The sequence below is a fragment of the Ptychodera flava genome, chromosome 21, assembly GCF_041260155.1.
Source record: "Ptychodera flava strain L36383 chromosome 21, AS_Pfla_20210202, whole genome shotgun sequence".
Lineage (NCBI taxonomy): Eukaryota > Metazoa > Hemichordata > Enteropneusta > Ptychoderidae > Ptychodera > Ptychodera flava.
Genome location: NC_091948.1, coordinates 27,547,817 through 27,565,676, shown reverse-complemented (window position 1 = coordinate 27,565,676; position 17,860 = coordinate 27,547,817). Strand labels below are relative to the sequence as shown.

Genomic DNA, 17,860 nt, shown 5'->3' with positions numbered 1-17,860 from the left:
TAACTGCTATCAGTGTACCACAACATGCTTTCTTAAAACGGTATGGCATTGTGCACTTACTGCCTGAAGAATGGACAACAAATGTGAATCCAAAAGACTTTACAGCCTTAACTTGCAACAAAATGACGATGAGATCAATTCCCCGGTGCTTCATATAATTTAATACTGCGTTTTATTTACTGCCTCTTAAACTTACAACTTCCCATTGAAACTTTTACTCATTTTCCCTGCTACTGTGTTGACTCCGACCTGCACATTTTGTGGTGTTGAAAATGACTTTTTACTACACCTGTTTTGTAATTGTGTGAAAATTACCCAGTTTTGTAAGTCATTAACCATAGTTTTGGTAAACACTTCTTTTCTCTGCAGAAACTACCCTACTGGGAAAACCCATGTTAAATGTACTAGTATTATCAAACTGTCTCCTTCTAGCTGCAAAACGGTACATATATTTATGTAGATGTTATAAAAAAAAGACCTTTCATTGGATCTTTCAGATCGTTTATGAGCAACATACAAAAATTGAATTGCACATTGTTAAATGAAAGGATATTGTCAGAAAACTTGGATTGTAAAAATAAGTTGAAATTCTCCAACTCCTGGACCCATGAACAGATGAAAATTCATGCCTAGAATATTATAATAGCGATGTACTTTTACTTTTATAGAGATATTACATTTAAAACTTCATTATTTCAAATGACTGCAACAACAGAACATGAAACACAAAAAACCTACAACCAAACCCTTATTTTGTTGGTTTCTATCAACAGTGGTCTTTGTCATTGAGATATCGACTGATTACGCTAATTGGAATAATTTCCAGACGGGCAGTCGACAGTAATTAGCAGGGCCCCCGAGTTAGCCAAGTGCTATGTAAAAACCGCATGTGGAGTGTAACACATCGCACAAAAGATTGAAAAAATGAGTTCAAAGTCCACATTTTATCAACATGTCTTCTGTTTAAAGTCCACACAAGGAGAAATAATGAGAGGATTCAAAAGGCAGGGTACATGTCTATACCCTATCTATGGTAGTCCCCCCGGATATTACGTCATGGAATTCGACGCTTTTGTTCCTTTATGACTGTTAAGTAAGGATTAACACACTGCAAAGTCAGCATATGTTTCAAGGTGTTGTGACAGACAGTAAGTACACACGGATTTATTTCAACCGTAATATCTATCCCATCTTTACATTCATGTATAAACTTTAGCGTACCGCACGGATGACCAGAGCATTGCCAGGAGCAGAAGGTCGGGAGGCCGATAGGCAAGGTTGAAGGCCAAGCCTTCGTCGTCGCATCGGTCAATGCTACATGCTATTGTTTTCTCTACATGATTATCTGGTGTTTTGTCTATTTATAATCCTCCTCAAGAGTTCAGGCCATTGGAAAAGTACTTTCATAAATGTAGCTGTGTGTACCGAGCGATCAAGGACAATTTTATATGCAGCATACCCAACATAATACTCCGGGTTCATCAGATTGGGATCAATTCCACATATGTATGTTCTTCCACGATCCACTTTGCGTAACCAACACCCATTTTAATGATGGTATTAAAACCCCTCGTATGATAACTTTACTACAGCCTTAACTGGTTTAGTTTTCCATTGAATTTTGAATCTGTTTGGGCAGAAAACCTCAACTGACTTTCTATTTAATCTCATCAGGAATAGTAGACTGTTGGTAGCTGTTATACTTGTTTATTGTAAATGTCACAGATTGAACGTATAGTAATGTAAATTCATTCCCAAGGGTCCTCTGACTGTCCCATGGTTTCGCTACATATTTGACCCGGGGATGATGTAGCCAAACCGTTTAGGGCATCAATGGAGACATGATGACAAGACTTACTTTTTCTTTTAAAGTTTGTAGTTTTGACAAGATCTTCATGTAAATCGTGCCACAAATGGATAAATTTAAAACTCTTCACAATTTGGAAACTGCATATGATTGTAGATGAAACTCATATGTATGTGGATGAAAATGTAGGAAGCACACATCATGACAAAATAATTAATTAACTGTATAAGTGCTGGTAGGGGAAATTGTGTCTTAAATGGCATGTGCCGTGATCTGCTGTGGTCCAGGGTGGAATCAATGGCAGTAACAACCCTGCGATTTTGACGACATGACAAAGTTGTACAACAAAAACTTTACATTTCTTCCTCTTCTCAATTTTTTTCAGTTTAAAAGTAACAACGACAAATTACTGCATTGAAGAACAGCGAAAATAGGTAAAATATAAAACTAGCTTTAAAGGACGTATGATGGGTGCCGTCTTCAAAAACGAAAATGCATGACCGCGATAAAGTGGAAGCGTTGAAAGTCGTCGATTTATGTATGCGCCAATGTGTAATCCTTGGAAACGCGCACAAACCAGATACCTAATAAATATGAATGACAACGGGAAAAGTAGAATAATAATTACATTTTATACCGCATAGTCCATTGTTGAAGGAGGGGAAGGTACCTGTAATGTAAGTCCATTTCATTAGGTACTTGCATTTTGCAGAAACAGGGAGCCCTACTTTCACTTTGCATGATAGGTTAATTTCAAGTGTTTCAGGAAACGCCTAAGGTTAGCTTTTCCTCCTCAGTACTCTGAAAATCTTAGAAGTATATTTTCCTGTAATTTCATTCTTTTTCAGTCATATCAACTATGAAGACCCTTGCACGTATTTTCCTTATCATCATGGCGTTTAGTTGTATCTTAAATGCAGGTAAGGTAAAGTTGATGACCCCAAAACAGTAGTCATTCATTATCACGTTGATTTAACCTTAGTAAATCATATTTGCGCTCTTGTTCATGTAACCTTGAGCACACATTCTATTTGAATTGTATGAGCTAGGATATCGTATATGTTTACACACAGTTCCTGTGATCGATTATAGAAAGGTCATCTTGAATTTGGTTTTATGCCCAAAGTTGTAGGGTCTCATTGATTGAAACTGTCTGCATTTGTCCACCTTACTGTGTCTCAAGTAGTATGTTCGTCTGTGATAGTATACTTAGCTGTTGGGATATATTTCCCCCAAGACAGAAATTACATCCAGATTTTCAGCGAAGCACCAAAAAGAAGTGTCGATTCATAATATGACGAGTGTCAAATTTGACCTGTTCACTCCCTATTCCCACAATTATCATCATTGATAACAATGGGTTTGGGCCAGACTAGATAGTTAAGACAAACTGCATGGAACGTTTACGGTTTAACAAAGAAAGTGGTAGCTCAATAGCTTTTATTGCCACAGGTAGTAGAAATTTTGTCAGCGTTTACTTTGTCTTTATTTATTTTGTGTGTAATCGCCGGACGATATTACCGACAAAACTGACAACCTCCCTGTCCTTCCATCGGACATTTTTCATTTTGCCCACTGATCAGTAGAATGAAATTCCCGCGCCCGTGGTGAGGAAAAACGGTCTGTCTGCCTGCTGATACGAAAAAACTTGCCCGACTTAAGTAGTGTTATTAGGTATTTGCGCTTACTTACTCTACGTGCCTCCCTAGAATAATCAATTTTTCTCTTCTCGAAATCAGCGGTAGGATTTATTGAGGAATGTACTGCATTGTTTTATCCAAATCGTACAACCATAATGATGTTAACGTCCCCTCCCTTACTGTGCTTTACAAATGCATGACAATCTTAGTATACAAGTTCAACAAGCATAGCACTCGAGATGTTGAAAGCTTTAAATGTGACCATGCCAGGCCATTGTATCTGTACTTGCAACAATGACAAACTTCAGTCAGTCTCTTGGTATGTTAAAACTTGCGAATAAAAAATATGGAAAGGTATTAGAAGCCCGGTAGCCATAAATTGTGCATAGAGCCAATTTGAATGGATTCGCACCCTTTGAGTAATTTCAAGCATTTATTATAAATAATAATATTCATGTCTTTTGTTACTATTATTCAACCAAAACAATGTATTTTGGTAGCATCCCGTTGTTTGCAATTCGCAGGTCTAATTTCTAATAAATTCCTTGTGATTGCTTCTGTTGAACTGCCAGGAACAGCTACCGAAAACATAAACTGCCCAATTTGCAAGTACATTGACCATGCATCGGCGTCTGATAAAGATGAAGCCTGCCTTCCATCAGAATACAATGAGGACCATCCTGATCTTGCGACGACATCTTGCGAAGTAGCCGATGATAAGGTCGGCAAATGCGTTAGTTTTGCTGGAAATCTCACGGTCAACGTGGTAAATGGTGAGTTAGTAAATTTAAATTGTTGTAGACAATTTACACATTCCCATAGTGAAACAAAAAGTTCATGTGTAAATAAGAGAGAGAGAGAGAGAGAGAGAGAGAGAGAGAGAGAGAGAGAGAGAGAGAGAGAGAGGCATGTAAATTGATGATAACGTTATGTAATAATAGTTAAAACCATTTTGTATTTTCGCGTCAGCTAATTCATTATTTGCATATTTAATGAGCTTTCACAGTTGGCATGCAAAGCTTGAAGGACTTGATCAAAGGTGATAACACTTGCTATGTAAAGTGATGGTACAATGACAGCAGTCAACGAAAGTTATTATCATATACCTACATTCACGTGCCTGTGTAAACCTATGGGAGGAAGCGCCCTCAGATCCGTGCATTTTTTTTACGTATCACGCCCCGGCCCGGTGCCCAAATATGGGCAATCGCGTGCATTTCTGAAGTAACTCAATTCTGGTTACTACGCGCGTTGCTATCCGCAAACGTTCCATTCGTACACAAAGCCAGCGCGAGATTAGGAAAACGTCTGCTCGCTCAGATCGTAGTTGCGCGTGGCGACAGTGTAGCCGCGCCGGTGACATCAGCTTATATTTCTAAATTCTGGTGAAATCCTGTGTATACTAGGTGCGTGCCTGTTTAGGATAAATTTCAAGAAACTGACATTACGCCTTTGTCCTTCTTACGCCTCGATTTCAGCCTTGATCTCTGTTGGTCACGTAAAAGTACGGATGTTGCTTTGCGCGTTCTAGAATTCTGCAGGTAAACAAATGACGTCATTATGTATGTCAATCCGCGACGGGAAGCGGCCATCGAATTTATGAAAAACTGACACAAATGGCGATAAATTTTTGATATCGCAGGCATTTTTATCTCCTAAACAATGCTGAATATTATGTAAAATACATATTTATCATTCCATAAGGTATATGATAAAACCTTTACGGCCCTGATACGGCTTTTGCGGCCCTTGGTCGTACGGCGTACGGGCCCTCGCACGCTCGGGCCCTTCCGCCGTACGACCTCGGGCCGCAAAAGCCGTATCAGGGCCGTAAAGATTATTATTTCCACTTCAGCTTATTACATATTTGTACACTTACTGATTTTTAGAATTAATCTAAATGTATCGTGATTTCTGTACGTGATGTTGGTCATAAGAATGTCAATCAAGTTGCTGACAACACACGCTCATGTATTTTGGGTTTCGCTCATTTAGTTTTTGCTGAGTCATATTAGAGGAAAAGAATAAAATATATTGCAGCACCGGTACACCTGCCAATAAGGCTGCGTTCACAAAATATTGTGAAGGGGGGAGCTGGAGGAATTCAGGCGGGGACTTGAAATTTACGGGGTAGTAGAGAGGGACTTGGAAGTTTTTCTCTGTGCATAAAGCGGGACTTAAAAATATTTTGGTTTCCCATTATTTGCTTGCATTTTCAGATTCCACAGTTCGGTAGGTAATTCAATTGAAAATGAATAACATTTTTATGTCGGCCTAACGCTGAATACCTCAATATATGTAAAACAAGAGATTGGAGTTGATGCAAAAAGCAGAAATACTGAAATGTCTGAAAGTGTCAAAATTTTATGTTTGTAGTACGTATTGTTTGCGTGAGGGTATATGACCAGGAAAATGAAGCTATTGTTATACTTTTGCATTAGGGATTTTTGAATTCTGGTGTTTTAGAATAATCAAATATTTGGAAAAAAGGTATACATGGGGTCACCACGCTTGATTTTCTACAAATGTACGATGAAAAGTCACAGCTTTTCATGAAAATCACTTATAATAACGTCAATATATAAAACAATTAATTTCAGTTCATGCAGTGAACGAAATTTTCACATTCTCATCGTACAATAACATAAAAGTAACATTTCGAACAGTACTAAAGATTCTATATGATAAAATGTATGTAGACAAATGGGAGTTAAAATGTGTGAATAAATAGAATTTTGTATTTTTCACCAAATTTATCGATATTACACCCAAAATTAGAAGTTGTATTTGATGCAATATTTCAACCTCCCCGTATTGTCAATTTTGAAAAAACTTGAATTACTAGGATCTAGGTCATATATGTGTTTAATTTTTCTTCGGTAGGTCACCGTGTTCAGTTTTTCACTATTTGGTAAAGCATTGCCAGGAATTCACAATTTGCATCTCTCTCATGGTCATCATTGTGGATGCTCTTGAGCGGTTGATTTTTTTCTGCCTGTAAATCGCTTATATATATGTGCATATGTGATAATTGGGATTGGATTGAAAACTTTTGATTATATAGAGGAGGAGTTGACATTTTTTGAGGGTAGGGTGGGGATCTGAAAAAAAAGATTTCAATCGAGATTCCTCCAGGTCCCTATATACCATTATTTGTGAACGCAGCCTAATCAAACATACCATTAAACCGTTATTTTACAGTTTTCTTTTTAAATCTGAACTATATATATATATATATATATATATATATATATATATATATATATATATATATATATATATATATATATATATATATATATATATAAACACCCAGAAGCAGTTTCAGTTCATATATGGTTCATTTCGATTTCAGTTGGTAATCAGACCGTTGCAGTATACTACAGGAGCTGCTTGGTAAAAGACTCGGACCCAGGAAACGTATGCGAAGATTTGTCCGGTATCTTTGACGGAGAGCCTGAATTTCTTGTAGGAATTTTGTCTTGGCTGAATTTCTTGTAGGAATTTTGTCTTTTCTTGATCTAGTTTCTTTCTCAGACGAGTACTTCTCCGGCCAGACCTGTTACTACGAGATTTCTTCGTCCAGTGCAGTGCCGCTTAAGTTTGAGTTGTTAGCGTTGTTGATGCAGTTCATTTTGATGTATTCGATAATTGCACCTTAAACCCTGTAGTGTACACTTTGGCATTACGGAGTAAAGGTATATATGAAAGTGGAAGAGGCGATTAAACGAAAAGCTATATTGTGTTGCCTAGCTTGCGCTTTCTAAAGTTCAAAGTTCAAGATGTATTATTCTTCCGGAGTGGGTATTGGTAAGGCAGTCCCCTTATAGTTATCCTTGTATTTGATTTTAGAGTGAAAGCATACCACTTAGGACGTTTTCATATGGTATCTGTAGGCAACTGACACTTGTGACCTCTGACCGAGGAGATAACCGTGACCCTGGCCCGTTGACAACCCACCCAATAAATGCTATTACGATCAGTCCACCCCTTACCCACGTCTTTATGTGATGCGCTAATTTTGAATCTATTGACCCGAAATGCATATCAGATATGTATATACGCAACAGCTTATTTACCATGCCAACGCACGTGACATTGCAATGCTGCAGCTGTAACTAGACTATATTATAATCCCATTTGTGAGGGTCTCCCAGTCTGTAGGCCTACTATTAATTGCGTGATACTGATCATGCAAGGTTCCAGTGCAGTTCGGTTCTTTTCAAAGAATACAAAAGTGTCAGAAAAAATAATATTGTCAACAATATTTATAGTCTTAAATATCTTAATAGCATAATGTTTTACACACTTATTATGACTAATAATGCCTTATAACCCTGTGTAATCACAGGGTAAAGCTTGACGAAATTCTTGGTAGTGTCATTTTGTGAGGCAAGATATTTTGAAAAGTAATCAATACATAGGTTATCGTGATTTGTCACTCGAATTTAGCGGTCGAAAGATGGCCTCTTTAACTCTGATATAGGCTGTTCTTCGAAACTGTTCAGATTTTTTTACAAACAGTTCTCGAAATATTGTTGAATCTCGCGATTATATATGCATGATTTCTAAATGTATTTATGTCAGTGTTTGTGAGATATAATTGTTAACTTCTGCTTTTCTCGATGCAGCTTATATGCCGAGACTAAATGTGAAACATTGACATAAGGTTAGTATTTCCATGATCATTGATGAGTTATCTGTCGGTCGATCATATTTGGTCTTTACGTAACTGGTAATAAAGTGACAATTTAACACCCAAAGCCTGTTGTCGTGTTTACACCCCGTAAACAATGTGTTATCCACCTTACTGGTCCATACACAATATATCGCAGAATACAGGTTCGTTGCTACACGATTTAAACAATCATGCAATTTGACACTACAGTAAAGTCAGAAGTCTACAAACTTAGTTCTGTAATTTTATTCTAGTGTCCTTCTCCCTTTTCCCCTGTTCAACAAGATGTGACCTTACTCTGCCCTTGCACTAACTTTGATTAAAGTTGTATTTCGTTTGTGTTTCATATCATCTTCTAGTGTTAGCAAGTTCTTGGATGATCTTGTAACACGTCTCATGTGTATAGGGCCGTGTATTGCGTATTTCCCGTACAAAAATTATGTATTTTATTTCATCCCCTTTATACATTTCCCATTTCCGTCATATTCATTGCGTTGTCCACAATTTATCTATTTCACTTTCAATCGTGTGCGTCCCGTTTTCGAAAAATATTTTACCACTTTTATTATCGACATATCTTACATCTTACCACGGCTGTAGTTAACTTCTAGGATATAAATTTTCTCCGTGTTCGCTTTGATACACACATGAAAATCACAATTAATGCAATAACCGCTGAGTTTGAAACACTAATTCATTTTCGATGTCAATAATCATCTTTTATGGTGCAGGTTGAGAAAAACCAAACATCATTGCCCTTTCACATTTTGCTTGCTGTAACAACAGGTATAAGGAAAGGTACTGGTATAAGGAAAGGTACTTGGGTGCTGAAAGTGTCGCTCATTTTAAAGCGTTTTCTTTTGAGGTTTACTACTTGCACAGCTATATTATGTACAAGATATCGATGATCTCGGCGATATGGACAGGGATGTCCTGCTTATAGGGAGTTCTCTGTTAGGACTGTCATACAGTGCCTCTTGATTTTGTATTTAGCGATTCGAAATTTAAAAAATCGTGAAAACACAGTACAGTTTGTTTGTTTATCGTAGTAATATGAGGTCTATTTACACATTCAATTATGCAAAATACCGTCAATAAAAATGAAAATAAAAACCCCACAGTCGAAATGGAGTCACCCTGAAAACAAAAAATACAAATCAAAACAGAGAATTCAATCCTCATCAGCGTAATTGTGACAATATCCAAAAAATACATAGATAATGTTATGTTTGCTTATATACAAATTATCTTTTATACGAGGAAATACTCTTACAATAAATTTAACCCTGTTTCTCATGTGATTTTGTTAAAATTGCAACTTCAACGTTTCGGTATCTCGATTATCACCAGCAGAAACTTCAGTGGCACATTTTGAGCATTTGGTTTGTAAATCGTTATAAATATCCAATTGCTTTAACAAAATTCAGGAAGCATACGTTTCATGACGTAACAGTCCAGCTTCGATCCGAAGAAGCAATACAGCAGCTGCATGTCTCTTTGAAACCAATTTAAGTCTGAGTGGAATTAAAGTCAATTGCATGCCGAAAGTCAAAAATATTATTATATAGATTTTAATAGTGTCATTGTCATCGCCATGCATAGCTGGAAATCATTACATGAATTCGTTCCGACTGTGCATGTCAGCTATTGTGTCATCATGCTCCTTCTTCCCGGTGTGTTGAGCGCAAGTAGGTAACAGTTCATTAATAATATATTCCAAGTCATTCTGCTCATCATACAACCCATCTTTGTCTTGAAGTGTTAAGCCTAGTAATCAGTGATTACTGCAATGAGATGATTATAAATAACTAGAGCACTTGAATAAGTACGCAATGAAGGCAAGGCCCTACGACAAGAAAAAGAGACTATAATATAAAACATCGTCCCAGGTGTCCATGGAATTTACGTGAGTAAAATGTTTCGTCGTTGTATAAGGAACAGAGGGCTGTCTGGTCTATACCCCTGTCTTAGAGATCATATTTCGTGTACCAGATCTGGAGAAAGAGTTTAAATTGAAAATGATGAGGTTCTATATCTGGTGAATATAATATCTCTAGTAAATTTGCCACAAAAGAAATAAAATATTTTCCTGTACTGCCGGTGTTTCATAATATTCTACAGTACTGCCCATTTTGATGAGAGAGGCTGGATCGTGATGTACGTTGATGAAGCTTTAGTTTAATGGAGAAGTCATCAAGGCTGGCAAGAAAGTGAAAGCCTTTGTTACGCAATGTGAAGGTAATTATTGATTTCCCATCAATGACGATGTGTTTATTTCAGATGATCCGACTCGGGAGACTTGTTTTCAAGTCTTCCTAAACAGATTGGCTATAGTCCATGATTCAAATATCTCTCTGTAAAATGGAGGTAATTCTAGGCATAGAAATTTCACATTGAAATCACACTATGATAAACACACTCCCCTGCCGATTTTTTCTCCAGCTGAGAGCTCGTGCTTGTTCCAACCGTGACATATTGCGAATGTAGCACCGTTATTATATTTTCACGTCTTGACAATCAGATCGCAGTATTTGCACCGTTAATCTACTGGTAATGCCAGTAATGCTAACTTTTGACGATTTTTTTCACCTTTTGTTTTTAATGTCAACATTAACTTCTTGTTCTACTCCCCAATGCATATTAATATACACAGAATTTAGCTTGTCAACTCAGCCTGTACGTGTGTAAACTGCATTGTTAATATTGTTGACTAGTGAAAGCTGGTCCGGACTACAATTCAAATGTAAACAATAATGGTTCATTTTAAATATATAGATTTGATGTTCAAAAGCTAAATAGTGGGTGTTTCAACATTTTTGGGGGGTAGGGTAAGAACTTGCAATTGACATACAAAATAAAAATGATTAAAAACATCATGAAAAGTTAGCATTACATGCCCTTGACATGTAAATGGCACAGTGCTGAGTTGCAAAGTAGGATACGTAGATTTTTGCCATTTCATGGGCTGCATCGGCATTTATTCCAAGCTTGCCCAGGTTTGAACATCAGTTTTGCTCTGGTTTGCCTCAAGGCTTCACAGGACAGACAGCGCTAGCATGAAGTCTCATCTTTGACAAAACACGTCAGATCATCAACAAATGCTGCATATTTACACTCTGATGAGTCTATCTTATACCTACAATGTATTGTCTCAAAGAGGTAGGGTGACAGGGGTTTCCCTATCGGAATCTGAAAATGTTAAAAAATAGAAAACCAAAATATTTTCAAATCCCCTTTTAGGCCTTTACCCGGTACAAACCCTTCAAGTCCCCCCCCCCCGGCCCAGACCCCAGTCTCCCCGAAGTATTTGTAAATGGTATATCATTCTGTACGATATTCAAAAGATAAAAAACATACCAATAGGCCTAAATACCTAATACTATTACATGTAGACCTAAATGTCTCAAGAGATTATAGGTTAACAACGGCGGTCGACGAGATCAGTGAAACAAAAAGTGTTTACAATCAGCGACTCGGATAAAAAGTGGCCCAATCAATCATTCACTCGTGACCAATCCTACTCGCGGTAGATAAGAGGCGGTATCCCTGAGTGAAAGGACTAGCATGGGTAGCGTGGTGCATGACGCATCTCCATAGAGGTCACCGTGTCATCTACAAGTGCCTTGTTCATGTGAGAAGCGCTGTTCAAAGCCATTAGAACACATCCTGGCAAACGGTGAGTACAGTACCATTATGTATACTTCCATGTTTATATTTATTCCAGCTCGAGCTACCGCGTCATGTTCGCCCGCTGCTCAATGTCTCTGCTGGTATGCACATGTAATTATATAATATACGGGACCCGCCGTCATATTTAATATTTACTGGCATGGTATGTACAGTGTTGAAGCATGGAGGTAGTAGAGAAGCTTAGGCCTACCTCAAGATTTTTCCATGCTGTAAGGCTTAGTCTCCTTTTTTCGTCACTTTGTTTAGGCCTATAACTTTCCTTGTTTGTACACAGCACCTAGAGTGTGGCGTACTTTGAACTTGATCGTGACGATGAACACTCTGGGTGTATTTTTAGTCTCTCTATGACTCTACCCGGCCCTAGGCTTAAACCTACTTTCTCCGAAGACATACTCGTAACGCCGTTCACGATCGTTGTGGAAGTATCCACGTCTATCGGTTTTGCCATAGACAGCAGCGGCCGCGCCCATTCCGTTTCTTTAACAATGGCATTGCAAAGTTTGTGTCACTTCGCGTAGCTTTTTCAAGATGTGGATAAGTTTATTTTTCCTTGCTATCTGGCCTATACTGTCGCTTCTATCGCGATAGAGGTCACTTCTCAACTGCCCCGCGCCATTATTACGCCTCAATATGTGTGTCATGACCATTAATTCATTTTCGCTATTATTTCATTGATCGTGTCTAAAACCGGGGTCGAATATATTCATGGTCACCCATTCATTCAGCATCTTTCGACATGTCAAACAATATAAAAAGTATCTCGCATCAAACAAAATTCATGAAAAATGGCCGGCTTTGTCCCTTTATTATAGGGCCCTTTGACCGCTTTTACATTAATGATTCCATTACATTAGACTGCGTCCGGGGGGGGGGGGTAGGGGGGTTACTACAAAAGTGGGATTATCGTAAATCTATGCAAATGTAAAAAAGGCGCCACACTACTGATTGGACGTGCTGTGTTTGGTCACAGAATCCCATTATTTTGCCATGTTTAAAGGGGAAGTTCACCAAGGATGATTTTTATATATGTTGTAGCTCTGTGGTCATTTACCCAGGAAAACTATTTTCACCATTTATAACTCGCAAGATTTTTTACAAAAACCGATAGAAATAGTACAGGAAGTTGCCCATGTAATTTGAATCATGGAAAAAAGCTCCAAACTTGGAGCTTGCATAATGTGATATGGAAGGGACCATCTTCGGACGGGTATGGCCTCCACATTGTCCTCTCACAGTAATACAGTAGTAAACAGCAACACAAAATCTGACAGTGGACAGTTTATTATGAGTGAATCATCGCATATGCAAGGATACTCAGTATAAACAAAAGTTACCTAAATACGCACAGCCTGGTTTAGGCATGGGTGAGTGGACAATGCCATACCCATGAGAAAATGGTCCCTTCCATATCACATTATGCAAGCTCCAAGCTTGGCGCTTTTTTCCCATGATTCAAATTACATGGGCAACTTCCTGTACTATTTCTATCATTTTTTGTAAAAAATCTTGCAAGTTATAAATGGCGAAAATAGCTTTTCCGGGGTAAGTGACCTCAAAGCTAGCACATATGTAAAAATCATCCTTGGTGAACTTCCCCTTTAAGGCATTTTATCGCCCTGACCAATACTTCGTTAGCAGCTCTTAGGTAGTAGATTATAAGCTGCTAACGAGGTATTTGGTCAGGGCGATAAGCCCCCGCGTTGGCGATCGGCAGAACAAGTTAATGAAGGGGATTAGGGAGGGCAATTAACAGATATAGACTGTTTTCTTTGAAATACTATCCACAGATAGCTAGGGTACAGTAATAGGCACACACTAGACACAGGTAAGGCTTGTATAATGAAAAAAAAGTTTACTACAAGACATTTATTGATCATATTCATAATTTCTAGACGAATATTGCTCGCCGGACCCTGTCCTTTACCCTAGCTATCTGTGGATAGTATTTCAAAGAAAACAGTCTAAATCTGTTAATTGCCCTCCCTAATCCCCTTCATTAATTTGCTCTGCCGATTGCCAACGCGGGGGGGGGGGGGGGGCTTATCGCCCTGACCAAATACCTCGTTAGCAGCTCATAAGGTAGTAAAGTTTGTTAACAACTACAGAGAACTATTCAATGTTAATGCGATGAAAAGTTTACACCAATAAGCGGCTGAGATACACATGAGAACATACATCATTACATTTAATTTATTGATCTTTATGCTGAGAGAAGCCAGTAGGAAGAGCGGATAAGCGCGCTTCCTGTTGATCTTAATCATATTCATAAATTTTTACAATATAGAAGGGTTCTATTAGCCCCTTACTTTCCAGCAAAGTGCCACACCATTGGTAGCACAGTGATACACTATTCGTGATTTGATTTTTAAAAAACTGCGGAATATTTGTAAGTCGAAATCATCACTAAAATACAAAGTTCCAAGTTAAATTTGTATTTGAAAATGTGATATTGCCTCCCAGCTGTTTGTCATTCAAAATAACGTCAAAAAGCAATCAAATAGTCTCAATGAATTAGAGTTTCTCTTGGCTGTTGTTAACCATTGACCATTTTGCTTTTTTTCACCTTTTTTTAATGTTAATTTTAATATCGAGAGCCACAAAATATTAATTGGAAATTTAATTTCAGAATTATCATGGATGCCGCCGAAAAATATGCAAGACAGTTGGCTGCAGTTGAAGAAGTTGATGTGGAATGCCTCTCTGACTGGCTGAGCAAAGTCAGAGATAAATTAAAATCACGTATTTCACATTTCCGTTCTCACAGTAAAGATGTAAATACTTCCTCAGTATTAGATGACCCATCGGTCAAAGCATGCCTCGATGCTTTACACAACGAATATGTTGTAGTTCCTGCAGACAAAGCTTCAAACAACATTATCTTTGTCTCTAGGAATTATTATATCCAGTGTGTAATAGATGAATTAAACCTTCATTCAGATAAGAGTTATACAACCTACACTCTTTCCTCCCTCACTGATGAAGACATTTTTCAAACCATTCATCTGTGCTCAATGAATTTGGCATTCCTTTGAAAGAGAAGGACAAAAACTGCCTATGTTGTATTGGATACCTAAACTGCACAAGAACCCTTACAAACAACGTTTTATTGCAGGATCAAGCAATTGCACTACCAAACATCTGTCACAATTATTGACTATAGTTTTAACAACCATCAAAAATGGTCGTTTTCGATAGTGTGACAAAGTGTATGAAACAAGTGGGTTGAATCAAATGTGGATACTAAAAATTCGAAGGAAATGTTGCTTGATTAAATTGTCAAGAAAAACAAGTTCAGCTCAATCCGAGCATTGGACTTTTCCACATTATACACTACAATTCCCCACGATAAACTTAAAACAAGGTTGTCATCTCTTGTTAAACAAGCTTTCCTGCATAAAAATTGATAAAATGGCAGTAGAAGGTACCAATACATTACCATCAAACATAGGACAGGTTATTTCAGTAACAACATGGATGCCCAGCACAAATACACAGATGAAGAAATTATTAAAATGCTTAATTTCTTAATCGACAACATATTTGTTAAGTTTGGCGGTATGACATTTCAACAATCTATCGGCATACCAATGGGTACAAATTGTGCACCCCTTCTTGCAGACTTATTTCTGTATTCATATGAAGCAGAGTTCCTACAGTCTCTCTACAAAGCAGAGTCTAAAAAACTTGCAAGGCGTTTTAACAACACACACAGATATATCGATGATCTGATTAGTCTAGACAATCCAGACATATCAAATTACTTACATCATATTTACCCTGATGAGTTGGATATCAAAGGGTAGGAACTCTGCTTAATCCGTGACAAATTACGTCCACCCCTTCTGATGTCGTGATTCTTGATATATCATATTCTAAAACACTTGTTTTGACATTTTCGATTTGAAATTTCGATAATCTAAGTCGTGACAATGCCCCAGTCCTCAAACGTTCACAGTGAATAAAACAGAAGGCAGATGCAAGACATCCTTCTTTATATATATATCAATACAACGGCACCAGACTTTAAATCAAATAAGTCAAAACGTCGTTTTAGCGTGACCAATCGCGTCCAGTTGATGTCATCTTTCAGCTGTTCTGGGCTATCATCTTGCAAATTATATCATTCGACACATCGCTTTTATTCCCTCTGGCCTATACAAACTTAATATTCGAAAAGGTACACTTCTTGCATGTGAGTTTGACCCAGAGTTTGACCCACAGCGCCCTCTATCGTTAGTTTGATGGAAACGGGGCAGAATATACAGGGTCATCATCATTGCTAAAAAGGTTTTGCTAGAGAGTGAGATTGTTTAATGTTTCTTGTACCGTGGACTCAAACGACAATTCTCCGCGCTGTGTCAATATCTTCGCGCTGTGGGAAATTTATCTCCGCGCTGTGTAATCTCCCCGATGTCGGAAATTCTCCGCGCTGTTTAAAGGGAAACCTAAGTCTAGGGAGTGTCACCATTTATCCCTTCTAAAATCCACCTTCAATAAAATGCAGCTCAAATTTGCCACTGACGATGGGTCGCACCCGAAACGTCCGCGTTTTTATTCTCTGCGCTTTGCAAGTGTTTTAGTTTCAGCTGGTCGGTCAGTATTTTACTGTATTTGTTTTAACTTGTTGCAGTTTTTATCCTCTGCTTTTTAACAAGTATCTTATCTCTTGCTGGTCGACCTAATTTTTTACTGTATTATTTTTCACTTGCTGCAGTTTTAGCCCTCTGAGGTCGTTTGTAATTTTTATCGTAGCATTGGAGTCTATGACTGTCTAGTATAGTTCTGCACGTTACAACCTTTTAATGCTCAGTAGCATGAAAAATTAATTAAGTGCAGTTGGGTGCAAACACGACTAAAGGAAAAACAAAAACGGTGTTAGTTTTTACCGTTTTCCCACAGAGCAGCTCCTTCGAAGACAGTGGCTAAAGAAAGTCCGGCGAGTCGGAGGTAACAGGGCCTAAAATGTTAAAAACTGTCAAGATACTAAGTTATGTTCTGCACCTTTCAAAGGTCTGCGAAATCGCCGATATAAAACCGATAAATATGGGCAATTTAGGGACTACACCTCAGCCTAGAACGACTTCTTGCCTATCGTTTCTTGGCACGCTGAGAAATAGCTGATATTTACCTTATAACTTGAAATATCGGCAATTCCGAGACTCTAATATCGATACCAGACGATCATACTAGATTTCCTTGCACTGTGTCTCAGCACGCCGAGTCTGCAAAATCACCAATATTAACCCGATAAATATAGGCGATTTCGGACTTTAACTCTGATACTAGACGATACTTTGTCAAATCGTGGGTAAATATCCAATGTATATCGGAGATTTAACCACCTAAGGGAGCATTCGTTTTTACGGGGAGGGGGTCGGTGGAATTTGAGGGACAAATGAAAATGTAAGCTACCCCCCTCCAAATCAAATTTCTAAAATTTACCCCCCTCAATTCATCAATTGTAAAATGTGACCCCTCAAAAATCATCAGATTTGATTCATTAAACCTTCGCACCCCTTGACCCTGGGCTGAAAAATTAGGCCCTTCAAAAGTGTTTGCAAGAAAAAGAGCTACCCACCCCTTGAATTTTCATGCACAAAAACAGCTACCATCCCCGGATGTCACAGTCCGTATCAATAGTATCTTTATTGAATTATAATTTGCCATTTGACCTTTGAACTTTCAAAGAATCCTTTTTGAACTTTACAAATAATCACTGGGTTAAATTGTCATATTGGTTTTTCAGATCTGCTCTTTCAAATATAATATTCTCGTCACGTACATTTATATCAATTGTCAATTGATTGTTTTGTATTGTAAAAAATATATTCAAAGTTTCCTCACATACCTCAATTTAAAGAGAATCAACATTTTTGGTGACGTTCCAAAATCAAATTTCTTGCACACACATGAACTTGTAATCGCCCTAGTCTAATCAAGTACGTTAATATCAATAATCAAGAGTCTATAAAAACACAGATTTAGCTAGTTTTGTATGTAAAAGAAATTATTCATAGCTTCTCATAAACTACTCATAGATAATGT

The 17,860-nt window shown here is 37.8% G+C and overlaps 2 protein-coding genes across 2 annotated transcripts in view; both read left to right on the top strand.

Moving 5' to 3' along the window:
- The first annotated feature begins 1,039 nt into the window (after positions 1-1,039).
- On the top strand, positions 1,040-6,948 carry LOC139120941 (uncharacterized). The gene is made up of 5 exons (XM_070685530.1): positions 1,040-1,148; positions 2,193-2,241; positions 2,656-2,727; positions 4,020-4,220; positions 6,803-6,948. The coding sequence occupies exons 3-5, from the start codon at positions 2,667-2,669 to the stop codon at positions 6,946-6,948; spliced, it is 408 nt and encodes a 135-aa protein (XP_070541631.1). The 5' UTR covers positions 1,040-1,148; positions 2,193-2,241; positions 2,656-2,666.
- A 4,708-nt stretch (positions 6,949-11,656) lies between these two features.
- LOC139121892 (uncharacterized) overlaps positions 11,657-17,860 on the top strand; it is a 35,866-nt gene continuing 29,662 nt past the window's right edge. Inside the window, exon 1 of the mRNA XM_070687180.1 lies at positions 11,657-11,801. The gene's annotated coding sequence lies outside the window, so the exon portion shown is untranslated. The remainder of the gene's footprint in view (positions 11,802-17,860) is intronic.